The 17,755-nt window shown below is 41.8% G+C and overlaps 1 protein-coding gene across 1 annotated transcript in view; it reads left to right on the top strand.

Moving 5' to 3' along the window:
* The window catches only part of CCDC125 (coiled-coil domain containing 125), a 28,720-nt gene extending 11,581 nt beyond the window's left edge, over positions 1-17,139 (top strand). The window contains exons 6-11 of the mRNA XM_060235769.1: positions 3,979-4,061; positions 12,036-12,151; positions 13,283-13,390; positions 14,142-14,316; positions 16,392-16,525; positions 16,651-17,139. Coding sequence (XP_060091752.1) covers positions 3,979-4,061; positions 12,036-12,151; positions 13,283-13,390; positions 14,142-14,316; positions 16,392-16,525; positions 16,651-17,034 — 1,000 coding nt within the window. The 3' untranslated portion in view covers positions 17,035-17,139. The remainder of the gene's footprint in view (positions 1-3,978; positions 4,062-12,035; positions 12,152-13,282; positions 13,391-14,141; positions 14,317-16,391; positions 16,526-16,650) is intronic.
* Positions 17,140-17,755: the final 616 nt, after the last annotated feature.

Below are 17,755 nucleotides of genomic sequence, written 5' to 3'. Positions count from 1 at the left end.
TCATGGTCCTCAGGGAACGAGTTCGTACCCTTGAGGCCGAGGTGACTGCCCTGGAGAAGCAGAGACGGTCTGTTAAGCACATGGGGAAGACTCTCGGAGGCGTATTAGATGAGCCCCGCTCTGAACGTAGCAGCCCCATTACTGCCAGAGAGCGTGAGGGTCGAGAGGGAACAGGGCACCGTGCTGAGGATAAGGGGAATGTGCCCTCAGAAGGGACCTCTTCTTCGGTTGGTGAGCAGGAATCCTTTCACGCCAAGGAACCATCCCTGGGCAGGGGGAGAGGGGGGGTTTTGGTAGTTGGTGATTTGATCCTTAGGCAAGTAGACAGCTGGGTGGCGAAACCGCGTACTGACCGTATGGTGACTTGCCTGCCTGGTGTGAAGGTAGCGGACATTACGCGTGTAGTAGATAGGCTGGTAGACAGTGCTGGAGAGGAGCCTGTGGTCGTGGTACATGTTGGCACCAACGATGTGGGGAAATGCAGTCGTGAGGTCCTGGAGGAAAAATTTAGGCTACTAGGCAGGAGACTTTAAGGCTAGGACCTCCAAGGTAGCCTTATCAGAAGTCCTACCTGTTCCACGTGCAGGGCAGGAGAGACAGGCACAAATTAGAAGTCTCAATGTGTGGATGAGATGATGGTGTAAGGAGGAAGGGTTTAAGGGTTTAAGTTTGTTAGGCACTGGGATGCCTTCTGGAACAAGCGGGAGATGGTCTCCACTTCTCCCCGGATGGAACCAGATTGCTGGCGTTTAAAATCGAAAAGGTGGTAGAGCAGTTTTTAAACTAAATCTTGGGGGAAAGCCGACAGGAGATGAAATGTCTCTGGTTCGGGAGGACTCATCTCAAAGAGATGTAGGGTTGGCTGCTATTTTTCTACCGGGTAACAGATCAGAGTTGTCCACTGTGATGGTGACAAACAGTATGGACTGTCTGCCAGACTCTCGAGGCCGTAGGAGGAAGGTGGCGGGCCCAGCTTGCCTAGGAAATTATAGATGTTTGTATGCAAATGCTAGAAGTGTTCGAAGTAAAATTGGTGAATTGGAATGTTTAGTGTTGGGAGAAAACATAGACATTGTGGGAATTTCAGAAACTTGGTGGAATGAGGAGAATCAGTGGGACACGGTGATTCCTGGATATAAGTTATATTGGAAGGATAGGGAGGGAAGGGTTGGAGGTGCGGTGGCTCTGTATGTCAGAGAGGATATACGGTCCAGCAAGACTGAGGTCAGAGAATTAGATTCACTTTTAGAAATGCTTTGGGTTGAAATAGAGGGCCCCAAAGGAAATTTAACTATGGGAGTTTGTTATCGCCCACCAAATCAAAAGGTAGAGGACGATTATTATGTGATGGAAGGCTTAAAGATAGCGGCTAAATGTAAAAACTGTGTCATAATAGGTGATTTTAACTACCCGCAGATTGATTGGGTCAATATGTGTTTTGGTTGAGAGAAAGAGATTGAGTTTCTTGATGCTCTCAATGACTGTGCTATGGAGCAGATGGTCTCAGAACCTACCAGGGGTGGGGCGATCCTGGATTTGGTCCTAAGTAATGCCCAAGACTTGGTGAGAGATGTAAAAGTGATTGCGCCGCTTGGGAGCAGTGACCATAATGTTATTGATTTCACCGTTTGTATAAATAGGGAGTTGCCCAAAAAGACCGCCACAACCACGTTTAACTTTAAAAGGGGTAAATTCACTGAGATGAGGAGGCATGTGAGGAGGAAACAGAAAGGAAAGGTAAATACGGTCAAAACCCTTGGGGAAGCTTGGAGACTTTTTAATACTATAATCCTAGAAGCTCAGATAAAATACATACCACAAGTTAGGAAAGGCACAAACAGGTATAAGATAAGGCCTGCATGGTTAACAAACAAAGTAATGGAAGCTGTAAAAGGTAAGAAGGACTCCTTTAAGCGGTGGAAAACCAGTCCAAGTGAGATTAGTAAAAGGGAACACAGGCTGTGGCAAATCAAATGCAAGACTGTGATCAGGCAGGCCAAAAGGGACTATGAGGAGCATATTGCAAAAAACATAAAGACCAACAATAAAAACTTCTTCAAATATATTAGAAGCAGGAAACCAGCCAGGGAGGCAGTGGGGCCCTTGGATGACTATGGGGTAAAAGGATTACTGAAGGAGAATAGGGAAATGGCTGAGAAGCTGAATGAATTTTTTGCCTCCGCCTTCACTGTGGAAGATGAGAAGTGTTTCCCTCTCCAGAACCACTTATATTGGAAGGGGTATTGAAAGACCTGAGCCAGATTGAGGTGACAAGAGAGGAGGTCCTACAACTGATAGACGAATTAAAAACTAATAAGTCACCAGGTCCGAATGGCGTACATCCAAGAGTTCTGAAAGAACTCAAAGTTGAACTTGTGGATCTTCTAACAAAAATCTGTAATCTTTCATTGAAATCTGCCTTTGTTCCTGAGGACTGGAAGGTAGCAAATGTCACCCCCATCTTTAAAAAGGATTCCAGAGGAGATCCGGGAAATTACAGGCCAGTGAGTCTGACTTCAATACTGGGAAAGTTGGTAGAAACCATTATCAAGGACAGAATGAGTAGGCACATTGATGAACACGGGTTATTGAGGAAGACTCAGCATGGGTTCTCTAAGGGATGATCTTGCCTCACTAACCTGTTACATTTCTTTGAGGGGGTGAACAAACATGTGGACAAAGGAGACCCAATAGATGTTGTTTACCTTGACTTCCAGAAAGCTTCTGATAAAGTTCCTCATCAAAGGCTCCTTAGAAAGCTTGAGAGTCATGAAGTAAAAGGACAGGTCCTCTTGTGGATCAAAAACTGGCTGAGTAATAGGAAGCAGAGAGCGAATATAAATGGGCAGTCTTCGCAGTGGAGGACGGTAAGCAGTGGGGTGCCGCAGGGCTCGGTACTGGGTCCCATGCTCTTTAACTTGTTCATAAATGATTTAGAGTTGGGAGTGATCAGTGAAGTGGCCAAGTTTGCGGATGACACTAAATTGTTCAGGGTGGTGAGAACCAGAGAGGATTGTGAGGAACTCCAAAGGGATCTGTTGAGGCTGGGTGAGTGGGCGTCAACGTGGCAGATGCGGTTCAGTGTGGCCAAGTGCAAAGTAATGCATATTGGGGCCAAGAATCCCAGCTACCAATACAAGTTGATGCGGTGTGAATTGGCAGAGACTGACCAAGAGAGAGATCTTGGGATCGTGGTAGATAACTCACTGAAAATGTCAAGACAGTGTACGTTTGCAATAAAAAAGGCCAACGCCATGCTGGGAATTATTAGGAAGGATATTGAAAACAAATCAGCCAGAATCATAATGCCCCTGTATAAATCGATGGTGCGGTCTCATTTGGAGTACTGTGTGCAGTTCTGGTCGCCGCACCTCAAAAAGGATATTATAGCATTGGAGAAAGTCCAGAAAAGGGCAACTAGAATGATTAAAGGGCTGGAACACTTTCCCTATGAAGAAAGATTGAAACGCTTGGGACTCTTTAGCTTGGAGAAACTTGGATTGCGGGGTGACATGATAGAGGTTTACAAGATAATGCATGGGATGGAGAAGGTAGAGAAAGAAGTACTTTTCTCTTTTTCTCACAATACAAGAACTTGTGGGCATTCGATGAAATTGCTGAGCAGGCAGGTTAAAACGGATAAAAGGAAGTACTTCTTCACCCAAAGGGTGCTTAACATGTGGAATTCACTGCCACAGGAGGTGGTGGCGGCCACAAGCATAGCCACCTTCAAGAGGGGTTTAGATAAAAATATGGAGCAGAGGTTCCATCAGTGGCTATTAGCCACTCTGTGTGTGTGTGTTTGTGTGTGTGTGTGTTTGTGTGTGTGTGTGTGTATATATATATATATAAATTTTTTGCTACTGTGTGACACAGAGTGTGGACTGGATGGGCCATTGGCCTGATCTAACATGGCTTCTCTTATGTTCTTAACTGTGTTCCCCCCTATTTATTGCCATTCATTTCCTGTTTATTCAGAATATATTGTGAAAATACTGCACTTAAGGAAACACTTAAATTGAAAAGTGAGGAAGTTAGAACCCTGAAATCTGAAAATGAATGTAAGTAAGCTCTGTTTACTTTATTTTTTAAAAAAGTATAATTCATCCTGCAAAAGTTCAAAGACTGTACCTTGTGCCTGGCAAATGGATTAGAGCCCTTTGCTTCTGCCTTCTGCTTAGGCAAAACCATCAGTACTGCAGAGTTAGGTGCCGGGACCTAAATTCCATGCCACATGTTTTCTGATGCCCTTGCCCAGAGGTACTGCAACTCCTTAAAAGAAAGAACTATATATAATCTTGGCAACTTTTGGGTTGAAGACTGGGTCACTGACCTGATGTGATGCATTTTGCTGTACCTGTACACTTTGGGGATATGGAATTGTATAGTACTGATCTTGTCAAATCATGGTAGCTAAACTTGGTCAGGAGTTGGACAGGGGACTATCAAGGAAGACTGTGCAGAGGAGGCAACAGCAAACCACTTCTGCTTCTCAATTGCCTTGAAAGCCTCTTGCTGGGGTTATGTGAGTTGGAAATATATATCTGTTCTGTATGTCCTTTGCAATGTTCTAAAGTTCCAGTAATTATATGGTTAACACTGTGCCTGATTCCCTATTGTCTGCATGACCTAGGAAGAAGATAATGACTGCTGTCAATCGTCTAGAAGCAGGAAAACCTGTTTTGTCTGTTTGGTCAGTTAGTCAGGTGACTTCCTTTGTTCAGGCAGAGAGGTCAAGAAGGAGGAGGAAGTAGCCTCCATTAAGCACTTGATCTTCTAGTGTAATCATGTAATTCTATAGTGTTTGTTATTTTCATCTCCCAGTACCCTTTCCCTGTAGAAATAAATATGTTTTTGCTTTTTCATGTTAAATGCCTCTCAATGATTATTTGATCCAGTGATCCATCGCAGTGTTTGAGCTAAAGAAATAGAATTTCAAACAGAATTCCCTAACAAAATTGGTAGCAGAGAATGGTTTTTGCCATCAAGCTGGTAGCTTATAGCATGGATTGTTTTTTGAACTCTAAATCAGGGGTGGCCAACGGTAGCTCTCCAGATGTTTTTTTTTGCCTACAGCTCCCATCAGCCCCAGCCAGCATGGCCAATGGCTGGGGCTGATGGGAGTTGTAGGCAAAAACATCTGGAGAGCTACCGTTGGCCACCCCTGCTCTAAATGATTTTTTAATTTGGATCTCCTTTGAGAGCATTTAGAAAGCAATAGAAAGCAAGCTGCAATGCTGTGCAGTCAAGCCTCAATTTTAAAACGAAGCCTTTTTTTTTCTCTTGCCATTACTGGGAGCGTTCTGACTTAAATGAGCTTTGAATTCAGAATGTCTCGACCTGGAAACGCTGCTGCTTTTGTCTAATAGCCTCAGATGTGCTAAGAAGAGAATTTTTGGAGCACTTTAATCCTTTTTTTGTGGATTACGTCGGAGACCTTTAAGAGCCTTGCTGCAACCACGCATGCACATTCAACTGCCTTTTCTCTCCAGTGAGGAAGGAAGAATCTTTAACCCTGTCCTGCCTGATTGCTGTGAAAAATATCAAATCCAGAGAGAGGAGCCACTGGATCTTCTGTTTGCACATCTTCAGGAACAGCCACTGCAAATCTTGGTTTTGGTACCGTGAGTAACCTACCAGTGATAGGATTTAGTACCCTGAAGTTAACTAAGAATAATTTCTCATTCCGGCTCTCGCTCCTAACACAAAGACTTGAGATTTATGGAGCTGAAAGAGTTTTGTCTGAAAATCCACCTGAGAATGTGCAAGAAAATTCAAATTTCAAGTGCAAGAAGGGGAGAATGTGACTAAACGTCTGAAGGAATTTATGTGCATGCAATCCAGACTACAGGAGCTTGGTGAAGCTATTGCAGAATGAGACTTAATCTCAATAATATTGAAAGCTCTACCCAGTATTTACAAGCCAATTAAGATGATTTTGAGACTGCAAAAAGATTTGAGTCTGGAAGGCCTGTTAAATGCTATCGAGGAGAAAGCAGCCTCCAGATCTGGGGACAAGGACACTGAACTGTCTGATTCTGTATCTGCTTTAAGCCTGAAACCACAGTATAGGAATAAGTCAAGAAGAGATATAATATGCCATAGATGTGGGCAAAAAAGGCCATATCGCAAGATATTGTAATAATTGTGATGCTGCTACTGAACAAAGGAATAGCAATTTTAAAGCCTGTTTCAAATGAGGGAACACGGGTGCCATCTCGTGGCCATTGAAATAATAGCAGCCAGAAAATTTTAAACCAGATATTTTCCAAGCCACATGGCCCAGGTGGGAACAAAGAAAAGAACAGAGAAAATACCATGCATGTTAATAATGTGAATTTTATCAGTGAAAGAGGAAGATTTTTGATTGATAGTGGAGCTTCTATGCATATTTGTCGATATAAAGGCATATTTTCAGAGTTGGATGAAAGTCAGAGACCTGAAATGATAGGTGCCAACCAGAAATCCTTACAAGTTTGTGGTGTGGGTGAGATCAAAATGAAATTGCTTACCACTGATGGAGATTTAATGCCAGTAAGACTGAAACATGTAGCTTATGCACCTGAATCAATTGAGAATTTACTTTCAAGCCAAGTGCTTATAAGAAATAATATATGCTGTATATCTTGATAATGGAGATGAAGGTGAAATTATTAAGAAGAATTCTGAAATTATTTTTAAACTGGATGAAAGAAATAGAGCTCATTATATTATGGACAAGTGAAAGTGTTGATGTTGTGGAAGACTGTTTGCCAGACTGAAGGCAGAAAGTGTGACCATAGGAGACGTGTTTATGCTTGGCATGTAAAGTTAGCACACAGAAGCATGTAGAGTGTTGAGAAGTTGCTAAAGGATTGTGGACTTGATGTTGTGCGTTGTGATAAATCCAAGGAAAGTTGTGATGTTTGTCTGAGAGCAAAAGGAACTGTACCTTGCTTCAGTGGAAAAAGCAGTGTGCATAATGAAAGGTTTTTGAAAACAATATTCAGTGATTTTCCTCAGTTTTCACAGAAGCAAAGACAAAATATAGCACTGTCTGTATGCTCAAATCAAAAGATGAGACTCTTGATAAATTTAAAGAATATGTTGCCATGGTTAAAAACAGATTTGGGCACCTCAAAGCTTGCTGACAGATGGAGGTGGTGAATATTGCAATAATGAGTTTAAGAAATTTCCGAAAGCAGAAGGGATTGAACACAGTCCTATACACTCCACAGCAGAATGGGAGTGCAGAAAGACTTAATCATGTGTTACAGGAAATGACCAGAGCAATGCTCATGCATTCTGATTACCTAAAGCCCTATAGGCTGAAGTTGTAAATACAGCAGTGTATATTCACAATAGAATACCTTCAAAAGTAACAGAAATTACTCGGTTCCAGGCTTGGTTTGGCAAGAAGCCAGGACTTAAGCATATTAAAACTTTTGGAGCAAAAGCCTATGCATATGGTCCTAGAGAAAATAGGGGGAAGCTTGATGCAAGGACTGAGATTGGATTCATAGTAGGATATCCCTCAGTGGGAAAAGGCTACAGAGTCTATGATACAAAGCTGAATAAGACTAAACTTTGTAAGGTTTTGTTTGTGGATGACAGTAATTTGCCCAGAGCACCCTGTGTACCGGAATCTGATCCTGAGGTTACTGATGATGCTTCTGAAGATTGGTATACTTGGTTACCTGTAGTGACCACTGGTGAACCGGCAGGTCTACCTTCTGAAGACTCTACTGAACCAGAAGGGGAAATGGGGACCGCACCACAGGGAGCAACAGAACCTCCACATTTTTAAGACGATAAGAAAGAAGCACAAAAGGGCAACCACCACAGAAATATGGATACTGTGAGATCCATAGAGGCTGTGAAACCTAAAGAGGAACCTAAGAGCTGGAAACAAGTGTGTGATCTACCTAATGAAGAAAAGGAGAAATGGATTCAAGCAATGGAAAAAGAGATACTATCCATTTATGAAAAAGATGTATGGACTCTTACAAAGCTACCTGCAGGAAGAAAGCCTGTTGGATGCAAATGGGGTCTACAAAATAAAATACAAAGATGATGAAACTATAGACTTGTACAAAGCAAGGCTAGTAGCCAAAGGCTATGCACAAGAATTTGGAACTGATTATTCAGAGACTTTTGCACCAGTTATCAGTAGTGCTACACTTAAAAAACTACTGAGTGTGGCATCATCTAGAGATATACTCGTAGAGCACCTAGACATTAAGACAGCATTTCTTAATGGTGAGTTATCAGAGGAAATCTATATGGAAATACATGAAGGTTTCAAGTCCCTGGCAAAGAGAACTGTGTTTTCAAACTCAACAAAGGACTGTATGGTTTGAAACAAGCCGCAGAAGGTTGGTATGACAAAATAACTGGACTACTACAGCAACAAGCATTTGAGCAAGGGAAAGCTGAACCCTGCATGTAAACTAGACTTAAAGATGGAGAATATCAGTGAATAATGAGTAATGACTATTGAATGTATAATGACTTTGAGATTAGACATTAGACATTGGGAAGGGGTGTTGGAAATATATATCTGTTCTGTATGTCCTTTGCAATGTTCTAAAGTTCCAGTTATTATAGGGTTAACAATGTGCCTGATTCCCTATTGTCTGCATGACCTAAGAAGAAGATACTGACTGCTGTCAATCAAGGTCTAGAAGCGGAAAAACCTGTTTTGTCTGTTAGTAAGGTGACTTCCTTTGTTCAGGCAGAGAGGTCAAGAAGGAGGAGGAGGTAGCCTCCATTAAGCACATGATCTTCTAGTGTAAGCATGTAGTTCTATAGTGTTTGTTATTTTCACCTCCCAGTACCCTTTCCCTATAGAAATAAATATATTTTTGCTGTTTCATATTAAATGCCTCTCAATGATTATTTGATCCAGTGGAATTTCAAACTGAATACCCTAACAATGTATTGGTTGCAACTATACAGCACATACACTACACCTTCTTGATTCACTCTCAGAGTTTAAAATCTTTTTGTGCAACACTGAGGGTCAGGTGAATGGAGCCATTCTAACTGTTGTTACTAGGGGTTGCCAAGTCCAATTCAAGAAATATCTGGGGACTTTGGGGGTGGAGCCAGGAGACATCGGGGCAGAGCCAGGAACAAGGGTGTGACAAGCATAACTGAACTCCAAGGGAGTTCTGGCCATCACATTTAAAGGGACTGCACACCTTTTTAAATGTCTTCCTTCCATAGGAAATAATGAAGGATAGGGGCACCTTCTTTTGGGGCTCATAGAATTGGACCCCATGGTCCAATCGTTTTGAAACTTGGGGGATACTTTGAGGAGAGTCACTAGATACTATATTGAAAATTTGGTGCCTCTACCTCAAAAAACAGTGTCCCCAGAGCCCCCAAAACCTCCAGATCAATTCCCCATTATGCCCTATGAGAATCGATCTCCACATAAAGAATAATGAAGTACTCAGCAGACTCCCCCTCCCCCCATTTCTGGCAACACTGAAGGGGGATTGGCCTCTCTACTCACGAGTTGCTGCCAACTCCTTCAAAGTAACACAGACACCCCATCCCAAGAGGAAGCCTTTCAATCAGGGACTGAAGCCTCCGGAAGTAGAAACGCACATGGTCCTCTGGGGGCGGAGCTCCCCCCCCTCCGCCGGCCAGACTCCCCGAGGAGACGCCTGTGGAAGCCGGAAAGGACACAAGGACTACGAGTCCCAGCATGCACCTCGCGAAGGGAGGCCAGACGGGAGCGAATAGCAGGCTGGCGGTGGGCAGGTCTTTGTGACCTGGAGGAAGGGAGAAGCCTAAAGCCTGCGAGGGAGGGAGGCAGGCAGGGAAAGAGACACTGCGCCGTTCCCCCCCCCCCCCGCTTCCACATTTTTGGAGAGCGGGGGAGGAGGCTGCTAATCCAGGGGTCCCCCGGCAGGGCGCGGGGTTTGGGAAGCCTAGTTGTTACTCATGAATAAATGAGTTTTTTGTACTATATATGTCTGCAGAGAAACACCATTTTAGGCCTGTGCTTGTCTGGGAGTTGGCTAGAGGCGTCTATAAAACTCTAGGCAAGGCTTTGGCCTAGTCTGTTCCTCCTTCCCCTCCTGTCTGGAAACAGCACTTGAGGAGGCCTCCTAGAGAGACAGGAAGTCTTTCAGGCTGGTCTCCCAGAAGGCTGCAGGAGGGAAAACCAGTTCCTGGGCGGGAACTGGGGATTTATATTATAGATTTTGGGAGGAAAAGGGAGTTTGATTTGAGTCTTGGAGACTGGTGAGTTGGTTCTGGATGGTATGGGCAGGGCCAGTTGTATAGTAGGGAAAGAAGGAGCGTTTTTCTCTAGTTTTATTTAGTTCTTCTGTTTAGAATTTTATGCCTGTATATAGTTATAAATTTTAAATAAATGTTTTGCCTGTTTAAAAAAGTAGTCCCTCTGTACCACCAAGGTTTCCCAACCGCCTTAGACCACACTACTGTTAGAGGGGAGTTCAGGGAAGGCATACAGTTGGCAAGGGTGCCAATCCTCCAGGGGTCTCCCAAAGAAGGACTGTGGTCTCTGTGTTAACCAGGTGCTGGATTGGCAGAGGACCTTGAGGCCACAGAACTGGCAAGGGGGATTGGGAGTTCTGTTCCTCTCAGTCAGGAACCCCTAAATTGAACAGGTGGTGGCAGTGTGCCCTAGTGGTGGGAAGAAGATTAGCTCTTCAGGAGTTGGCAACTCAAAAGGGAGTTGACGGGACCGGGTCTGAAGGCAGAATTGGGTTGGTTCTGTCACAATGTCATTTTTCTGCTAATGCTTTCAAATGTTTGAACAGCAGAATTTCTTCAGGGGAGATGGGTCTTTAAGTAATACTTGGAAAGAGGACCTTCTACAACTGGATTAACTGAAGCCATTGGTGACCTTGTTAGTAGCTGATAGCATACATTTACTGGCTTGGTCCTCTCCTCTCTTATGCATGCTTCCACAAAATAGTTTTTAGAAATCTATGGCATGCTTACATGACATATGTACCTGTACTTAGGTAAAGCAGTTGTACTAATTAGCATTTATTAATTTATTTAATTTACTTTATTTATAGCCATGCGATGTAATCCAGAATATCATGGTCTTAAAATGTAATGTAATATTCGCTGTCAGGTTCTACAAATCTTTCCAAGCTTGGGTAAGGTTTGTGTGTGTCTGTTAGTATCTTGGAAAGTCTGAAAAAAATAATATCTGAGAAGACAGAGGTTTGCATCTGTCTCAGGATTAGATGCTAAGCCCGTATTTTGTCTAGCTATAAAGGACAGCAAAAACATGTGAGCTTACAGTGTCTATGGTTGCTAGGATTTAAAACTCTTCTAATGTTATAAGCTTAATGCTTGTAATCTTTGAGCAGTATTTGAATAGCATATCACTTCTTACTCATAGCAAAACCTGTTATTAATCATGGAACTTTCACCATGTTATTTGAACTAAACACTGATGAGTGACTTTCCTTATTGTAGCAAAGCATAACAGAAGTATTGGTGAGAATGTGGAACTAAGGTTAGGCACAGTGTATGTGTAGAATAGGAGTCTGTAAAAATATTTATTTGAATAGCATGCTGTGGACCTGAGTGCTATGAGAAATAACATTATTGAGAAGGGCTTATTTTAAGCCAAAGCTTCTGCCGTGAAAACATTGTGAAAGCAACGTCACCCCAGAGTCAGAAACGACTGGTGTTTACACAGGGGACCTTTCCTTTCCTTACTTCTAGAACCCGCTTCAAATGGGAGAATTTAGCAAATAGAATGAAAGGAAAAGAGTGTCTTTTAAGAATATCTGGCTGGAGAAAGTGTTGAAATGACCTTGGTTCTCTAGGTATCCTGCGTGATAGGAAGTGGGGGGATAGTATGTCCTTAGTAAGTCCAATCCTGAAGAAATTGACAATGTTACTGGAAATGAACCCTTGGGGAGAAGTAAAGCGAGCCTCTCAGGAGTATAATGACAGCTTTTAAAATTCAAAAACAGTGTGAGCAGGAATTGCTAATCAGAAACAGGAAATGCTAATCAGAAGCAGCACAGATTTTCCAATATTGCATTTTACAGTTTTGGATCAACAGCGCTTGGAGTTGATTGCAATGCTTGATGTAAAACAGCAGAAGATTGCTCAAGAGAACATGTCTCTTAGTAAGAGTGGCTTCACAGAGATAACAGGGCTTGAAGTAAGTGTTTAAAAGCTGTCTTGTTTGTTTCTTTTGCTGATCGGTTTCTGATCAATTATGGAAGAACAGTCCTATTAGTCTATGCAAGAAAGAACAAAGAACAGAGAAGCTGCCAGATCATTCAGGGACTTGCAGATTTGTTTTGTGATTAATTTTGCTTGAACAAGTTATGTGTCATTTATTGTGAAGGTTCTAGGATTAAGGGTTAAGCGATATTACATGTTTTAATAAGAGGTTTCTAAGAAACTCTAAGCTATAGTGTTATACAAGGAGCTCCAAGGCTGATGCCACTGTCAGGGAGCTGAGAATTTCCAGACCTTACCTAGGCATATATTTTATAATAGAAAATAGAAAACACGGCTTGTAAATATCACATCTTTAAAAGGTGAGCTCAGGCTCCTACGTATCTGGTCTGCGGTGATGGGTATAGGGCAGGGATGGCCAACGGTAGCTCTCCAGATGTTTTTTGCCTACAACTCCCATCAGCCCCAGCCAGCATGGCCAATGGCTGGAGCTGATGGGAGTTGTAGGCAAGAAACATCTGGAGAGCTACTTTTGGCCACCCCTGGTATAGGGTAGATAAGTCCATTGCTGCCCATTGCTTGTTTTCTGCCAATGGTGTAGGGAGAAGGGAAGACAGCAGCTGCAATTCTTCTCCCTCCCCTCATTGATTTTTTTGCTGCTATATTGTTTTCCATCCTCTGGTAGGTAAGCTACTCATCACTTCTGCTAATTGCAGTGTCACCTAAAAATTGTAAAAGCCCATCACTTTCTCTCCCCAGAGCTGCCTTCTTTTGAGATGGAAATGGAAAAATTAATAGCATCTTCCAGTGGAATTTATGTTGCCTTTTTCATAGCAGCAGCTAGGGTTTTTTTCCAGGGAAACCTTCTGGAATCTTTTAATGGGAACAAAATTCTCAAAAAATGTTTAAACATTCATGAGGGGCACCTGTGTGTTTCTCCTTAATTTCCTTCTTGAGAATTCCGGCACCTCTTTTTCCAGAAAAAAAGCTCTGGCAGCTACTAACAATTTCAAGGAAAAATTAATGTGAGCCATTATCTTTACTATTATTCATTTTGTTAAGATTTCAGTGAACTAGAATTATTCACAGAATATGTTTGAATTTGCAGCTAGCTATACTTGGAGCCTGTACTTGCAATGATCCAGAGGGAGACCCGTGCTCCTGTGCCAAAATGTCAGCAGCAACTCGAAAACAACTTCTTCAGCTCAAACAAGAGGTATTTTGACTCAGGTTTTAAGTAGTGGTGATATGTGTTTTTATTTTTAAAGGTGTTGGAAATATCAGCCATATGAAATGTCACTATCTTAAAAATATAGTGGTTTGACAACTGACTCGTTTCTGTGCTGATCGATAGCTTTCTACTAGAATGTGCATATAAATTAGACTGTGTAAAGAAGAACATTTTAGACAAGACTGTACTATGAAGACTTAATATAATTAATACTTCTTCATGTTGCATACCTTTTTTATATCAGTTCTTTCCCTCTAATTGTGAAACATACATCCATATGGCTTCAGCTTCCGTTGTATTCAGTAAACCAGAAAACAGACTTGAAATATGAAGTGAGCTTGTGCTTTCTTGCTTCCTGCTCTGCACAGAAAAAGTGACTTGCATCCCTTCTCTATTTGGCTGCTTCACAACAAGTTGTGGTTGTTGTGTCAGTGGCTACAGCACCTCTCTAACCCATGATGCCACAGTCACAGCACAGTTGTGAAAGAGGTGCATTCTGTATCTGTGTTGTTGCAAGTGGCTTTTTAAATAGTTATTCCTATAGTGGAAAGTATTGCTGACTTCCTTTGCTGGCCACCATAGTGTTAATTCTATGGTTCCCACAAGAGACCTTTTAGTAGAGCCTTACTCAGATGAGGGAGCGGACATTTGGCAGAATACTCTAAAAATTGTGGATTTCATCCTGTTTTTCTTTCCTTTAAAAAAAACCCTACCTAAATGTTTTCTTGCTGAATAGTTTGAACTTCTGAAAAAGAGTAAAGAAGAAGCTTACATAATGGCAGATGCCTTCAGAATTGCATTTGAGCAGCAGCTGATGCGGAGGAAGGACCAGGCTCTGAGACTCACACAAATGAATAATGTCTCCAAAAAAGAAACAAAATTATTAAACTGGAAAAGCACGAAGGATGATGGTAATTTTCTCCATGCCACATTATTTTCAGTGGAATTTGAAATAACCTAGATTTTATATTGTGTCAAAGAATATTATTTGACATAACTTGCTTACTGAGCTGAACAATTTATGGTAGATCCTAATAATTAATATATATTTAATGTTGACTGTGTCATGGACACTGCACAAAACAGCAAAGTGCCAGATCCTGCCTGGAGTATGTGTTGATTAATACACACATTTTCATCATTAGATTTTTGCAGCATCTAGTGATGACTGATGCCTGACTTAAGCCAGGAGTGTCAAACATATGGCCCTCACCTCTCTTCTCTTCCCTCTCCCTGCCCCACCTCTCCTTGCCTTTCCAAGCTGCTTGGGAGTGCAGAGAGCAGAGGGTGGGGCTGCCGAACTCCCCTTGTCTTCACTGGCTTCTCCAGTGCCCATGTGAGTCTGCTAGAGTTATTTGCTGAAGTTTGCTGGCTGAGGGGGAGGGGGCCTGCTTGCAAACGTTGTGCTTCTCTGTGAAGGCTTTTCTCTTGCATTGATTGAGCTAAAGGCAAGAGCTGGGTGGGTCTGCTAGAGTTGTGAGTTATCAATAATCCCTGTCCCTCCATTCTTCTTGGAGTAATGTTTGTTTAATTAGCATTATGTTCTTGCCCAGGCTATCCAGGTTTTGGCTCAATTGAAGAGCCTCTGCTTGGCATGCAGAGAGTTCGAACTTCCAGTTAAAAGGGCAAGGCTGTGGCTTATTATTCTAAATACGTCAGCCTGATTCCCTGGAGAACCACTGCCACTTTGAGTAGACCTGGGGAAGGAAAGCTTGCAATGCCCAGCCATTTAATGTTTTCCCCTGAGTCCTAGGCTGGCTCATTTAATTGACCAAGAAGGCAGGCTGTGGAAAGGGTTTGCTCTCCACTCCAGACAATATGGGGGCATCAGCCTAGTGCAGCACTGCATCTTTAATTGTGTTTGTCTGTGTCTTTATATCTCTGCTACCTGTTTATGACCAACATGGCCTGGCCCGATAAAGTCCCACTTATGTAAGATCTGGCCCTTATAACAAATGAATTTCACACCCCTGTCTTAGACCATCACACTATAACAAGAAAGAGAACTTCAATGATTTTTTTAGCTCAAAATAATACTCAGTGGAGTTTTCACACATTCATATGAGACTAATAATCATGTCTAGCAAAACTGTGATGCAAATGTAGGTTTGAACCAGTCCTATGCCTACACCAGGTACATTGCATGAAGATGAATTTGAGGCTAAAATACAAGTAATGGGCATACAGCAGTTAAATCAGTCACTAAAGTGAGTTGGCTCAAGAAACTTGAACTAAGAAAATAAATCAATATTGGGAGAGTGTTAAATCCATCTAAGTAGCTTGGTAAATTGAAGAAGTGCAGCAGAGGAAGGAGAACTGTTCTGATGGATTAATTAACATAGATTTGAAATTGTATTTGCTTTTTAAATGTAAGCTGACATCACTTTGTAATTATGGTGAGGCTGTTTGGCTTGAAGCCTATGGATCTTTTTAACCAAATTTATTCATTTTCTGGAAAAGATCATATACATTGGATGCAAATTATACCATTTTTTATTTTCCTGTTCCCTATCCCCACTCCTCCTTAGCCTCTCTGATGCTTACTAATTGAAAGGATAAATGGACTGCAATAGAATATGGCAGCTATTTTAAAATGATAATGCATGTTCACTTTTGCATTATCTTGTCTTCATCACTAAATGTCTCCACTTTTTTATTAACTGCTTCTTAATTGTAAAATCTTTTGCACTGTCCTTTGAAATGTTTTTTCTAATGAATTAAGACTTTGAAAATTAATAGTCAGGAAGCACCCAAATAAAAATTATTTTTTAAAATGTTTATATTATATTACAGTGTGCACTAATAGTAGCCTTTGCCTTAAGATAAAAAGGCAAGTAATTAATATCAGTTGTATCTTTGCAGTAGGAATATTTGTTTTATGCTTAGCTTTCTTTGTTTTTTTTTTTAATTGTGGCATTAAATCGCTGGTTATCTAATTACAAAGTCACAAATACCATTGCTGAAACCTACATCTTTCCATCCTTAGATATGTTCATGTGTCAAGGAAGCAAGAAAAGCTTAGGACAAAAATTAAGAAGCATGATTTCTTCTGCCACTGATAGTAAGAAAATGGAAGATCCTGATAATACGCAGGAAGTAATCAGGCTGCTAATAGATTTGGTTGGTATCTCCTTTATGAATCTCCATACTAATGTTGGTTTATTATCTTGGCAGATATTTGTACATAGATTGTCTGTATAGTATAGTTTTTTCCCCTCCTAATTTTATTTTATTGGCCTATACAGTTGAATGATACAGAAGAGGCTTTGGCTCATCAAAGGAAAGTTAGTTATATGCTTGCTCGTGCTTTGGAAGAGAAAGAAGACCACTTACAGCAGAATGAAGGAAGTGAACTTTCTGAAGGGCAGCTTTCTGTTAAGATCAATGAAAGTAAAAAATATCCAAATCCTCAAGCACCAATTATTGCTTTATGTTCATATTGCCAAATTTGTACTGATCAGGACTGCAACTGTTCCATTTCCAACTCCTGCATAGTTCAGCATTCTGAGGGAAAATCTGACAGAAAATCTAGAAGCTTGTATTACTCAGGATCTGTGTGCTGTGAAGAAACGGATGTGAACAAAATAGAAGAAACAACTGAAAATAATGAACTACTCTGTGGGAGATAATAAAGTGAACTTGAAGGGTAGGAATGGTATAGGTAGCACACTACTTTAGCATTAGTAATATTTAGGGCACTGAGCTTCATGCATGCTTAGGCTTCCCCACTGACTACATGTAGGGTTGCCAACTCCAATTCAAGAAATATCTGGGGACTTTGGGAGTGGAGCCAAGAGACATTGGGGTGGAGCCAGGAGCAAAGTTGAGATAAGCATAATTGAACTCCAAAGGGAAGCCTGGCCATCCCATTTAAAGAGATCGCACACCTTTTAAATGCCTTCCCTCAGTTGACAATAATGAAGGATAGGGACACCTTCTTTTGCGGCTCATAGAATTGGATCCCCTGATTCAATCCTTTTGAAACTTGGGGTTGTTTTGAGGAGAGGTACCAGATGCTATGCTGCAAATTTGGTGCATCTACCTCAAACAACAGCCACCCCCCAGAGCCCCAGATAGCTGCAGATCAATTCTCCATTATTTCCTATGGGAATCGGTCTGCATAGGGAATAAAAGAGTGCCCGGCAGAAGTTTGTTTCCCTTCCCCCCACCCCTGTTTTTTTATGACCCTGAAGTGGGGGGAGGGCCTCCAAACCGGGGATCCCCTGCCCCCACCTGGGGATTGGCAGCCCTAACTACATGTCAGGGATAGGTTGTCAAGTCCAATTCAAGAAATATTTGGGGGGTGGAACCAGGAGCACGGGTGTGACAAGCATAATTGAACTCCAAAGG

This window comes from Heteronotia binoei, chromosome 4 (assembly GCF_032191835.1).
Source record: "Heteronotia binoei isolate CCM8104 ecotype False Entrance Well chromosome 4, APGP_CSIRO_Hbin_v1, whole genome shotgun sequence".
In the NCBI taxonomy this organism is placed as follows: Eukaryota; Metazoa; Chordata; class Lepidosauria; order Squamata; family Gekkonidae; genus Heteronotia; species Heteronotia binoei.
This window is presented reverse-complemented; position numbering and strand designations above follow the sequence as displayed.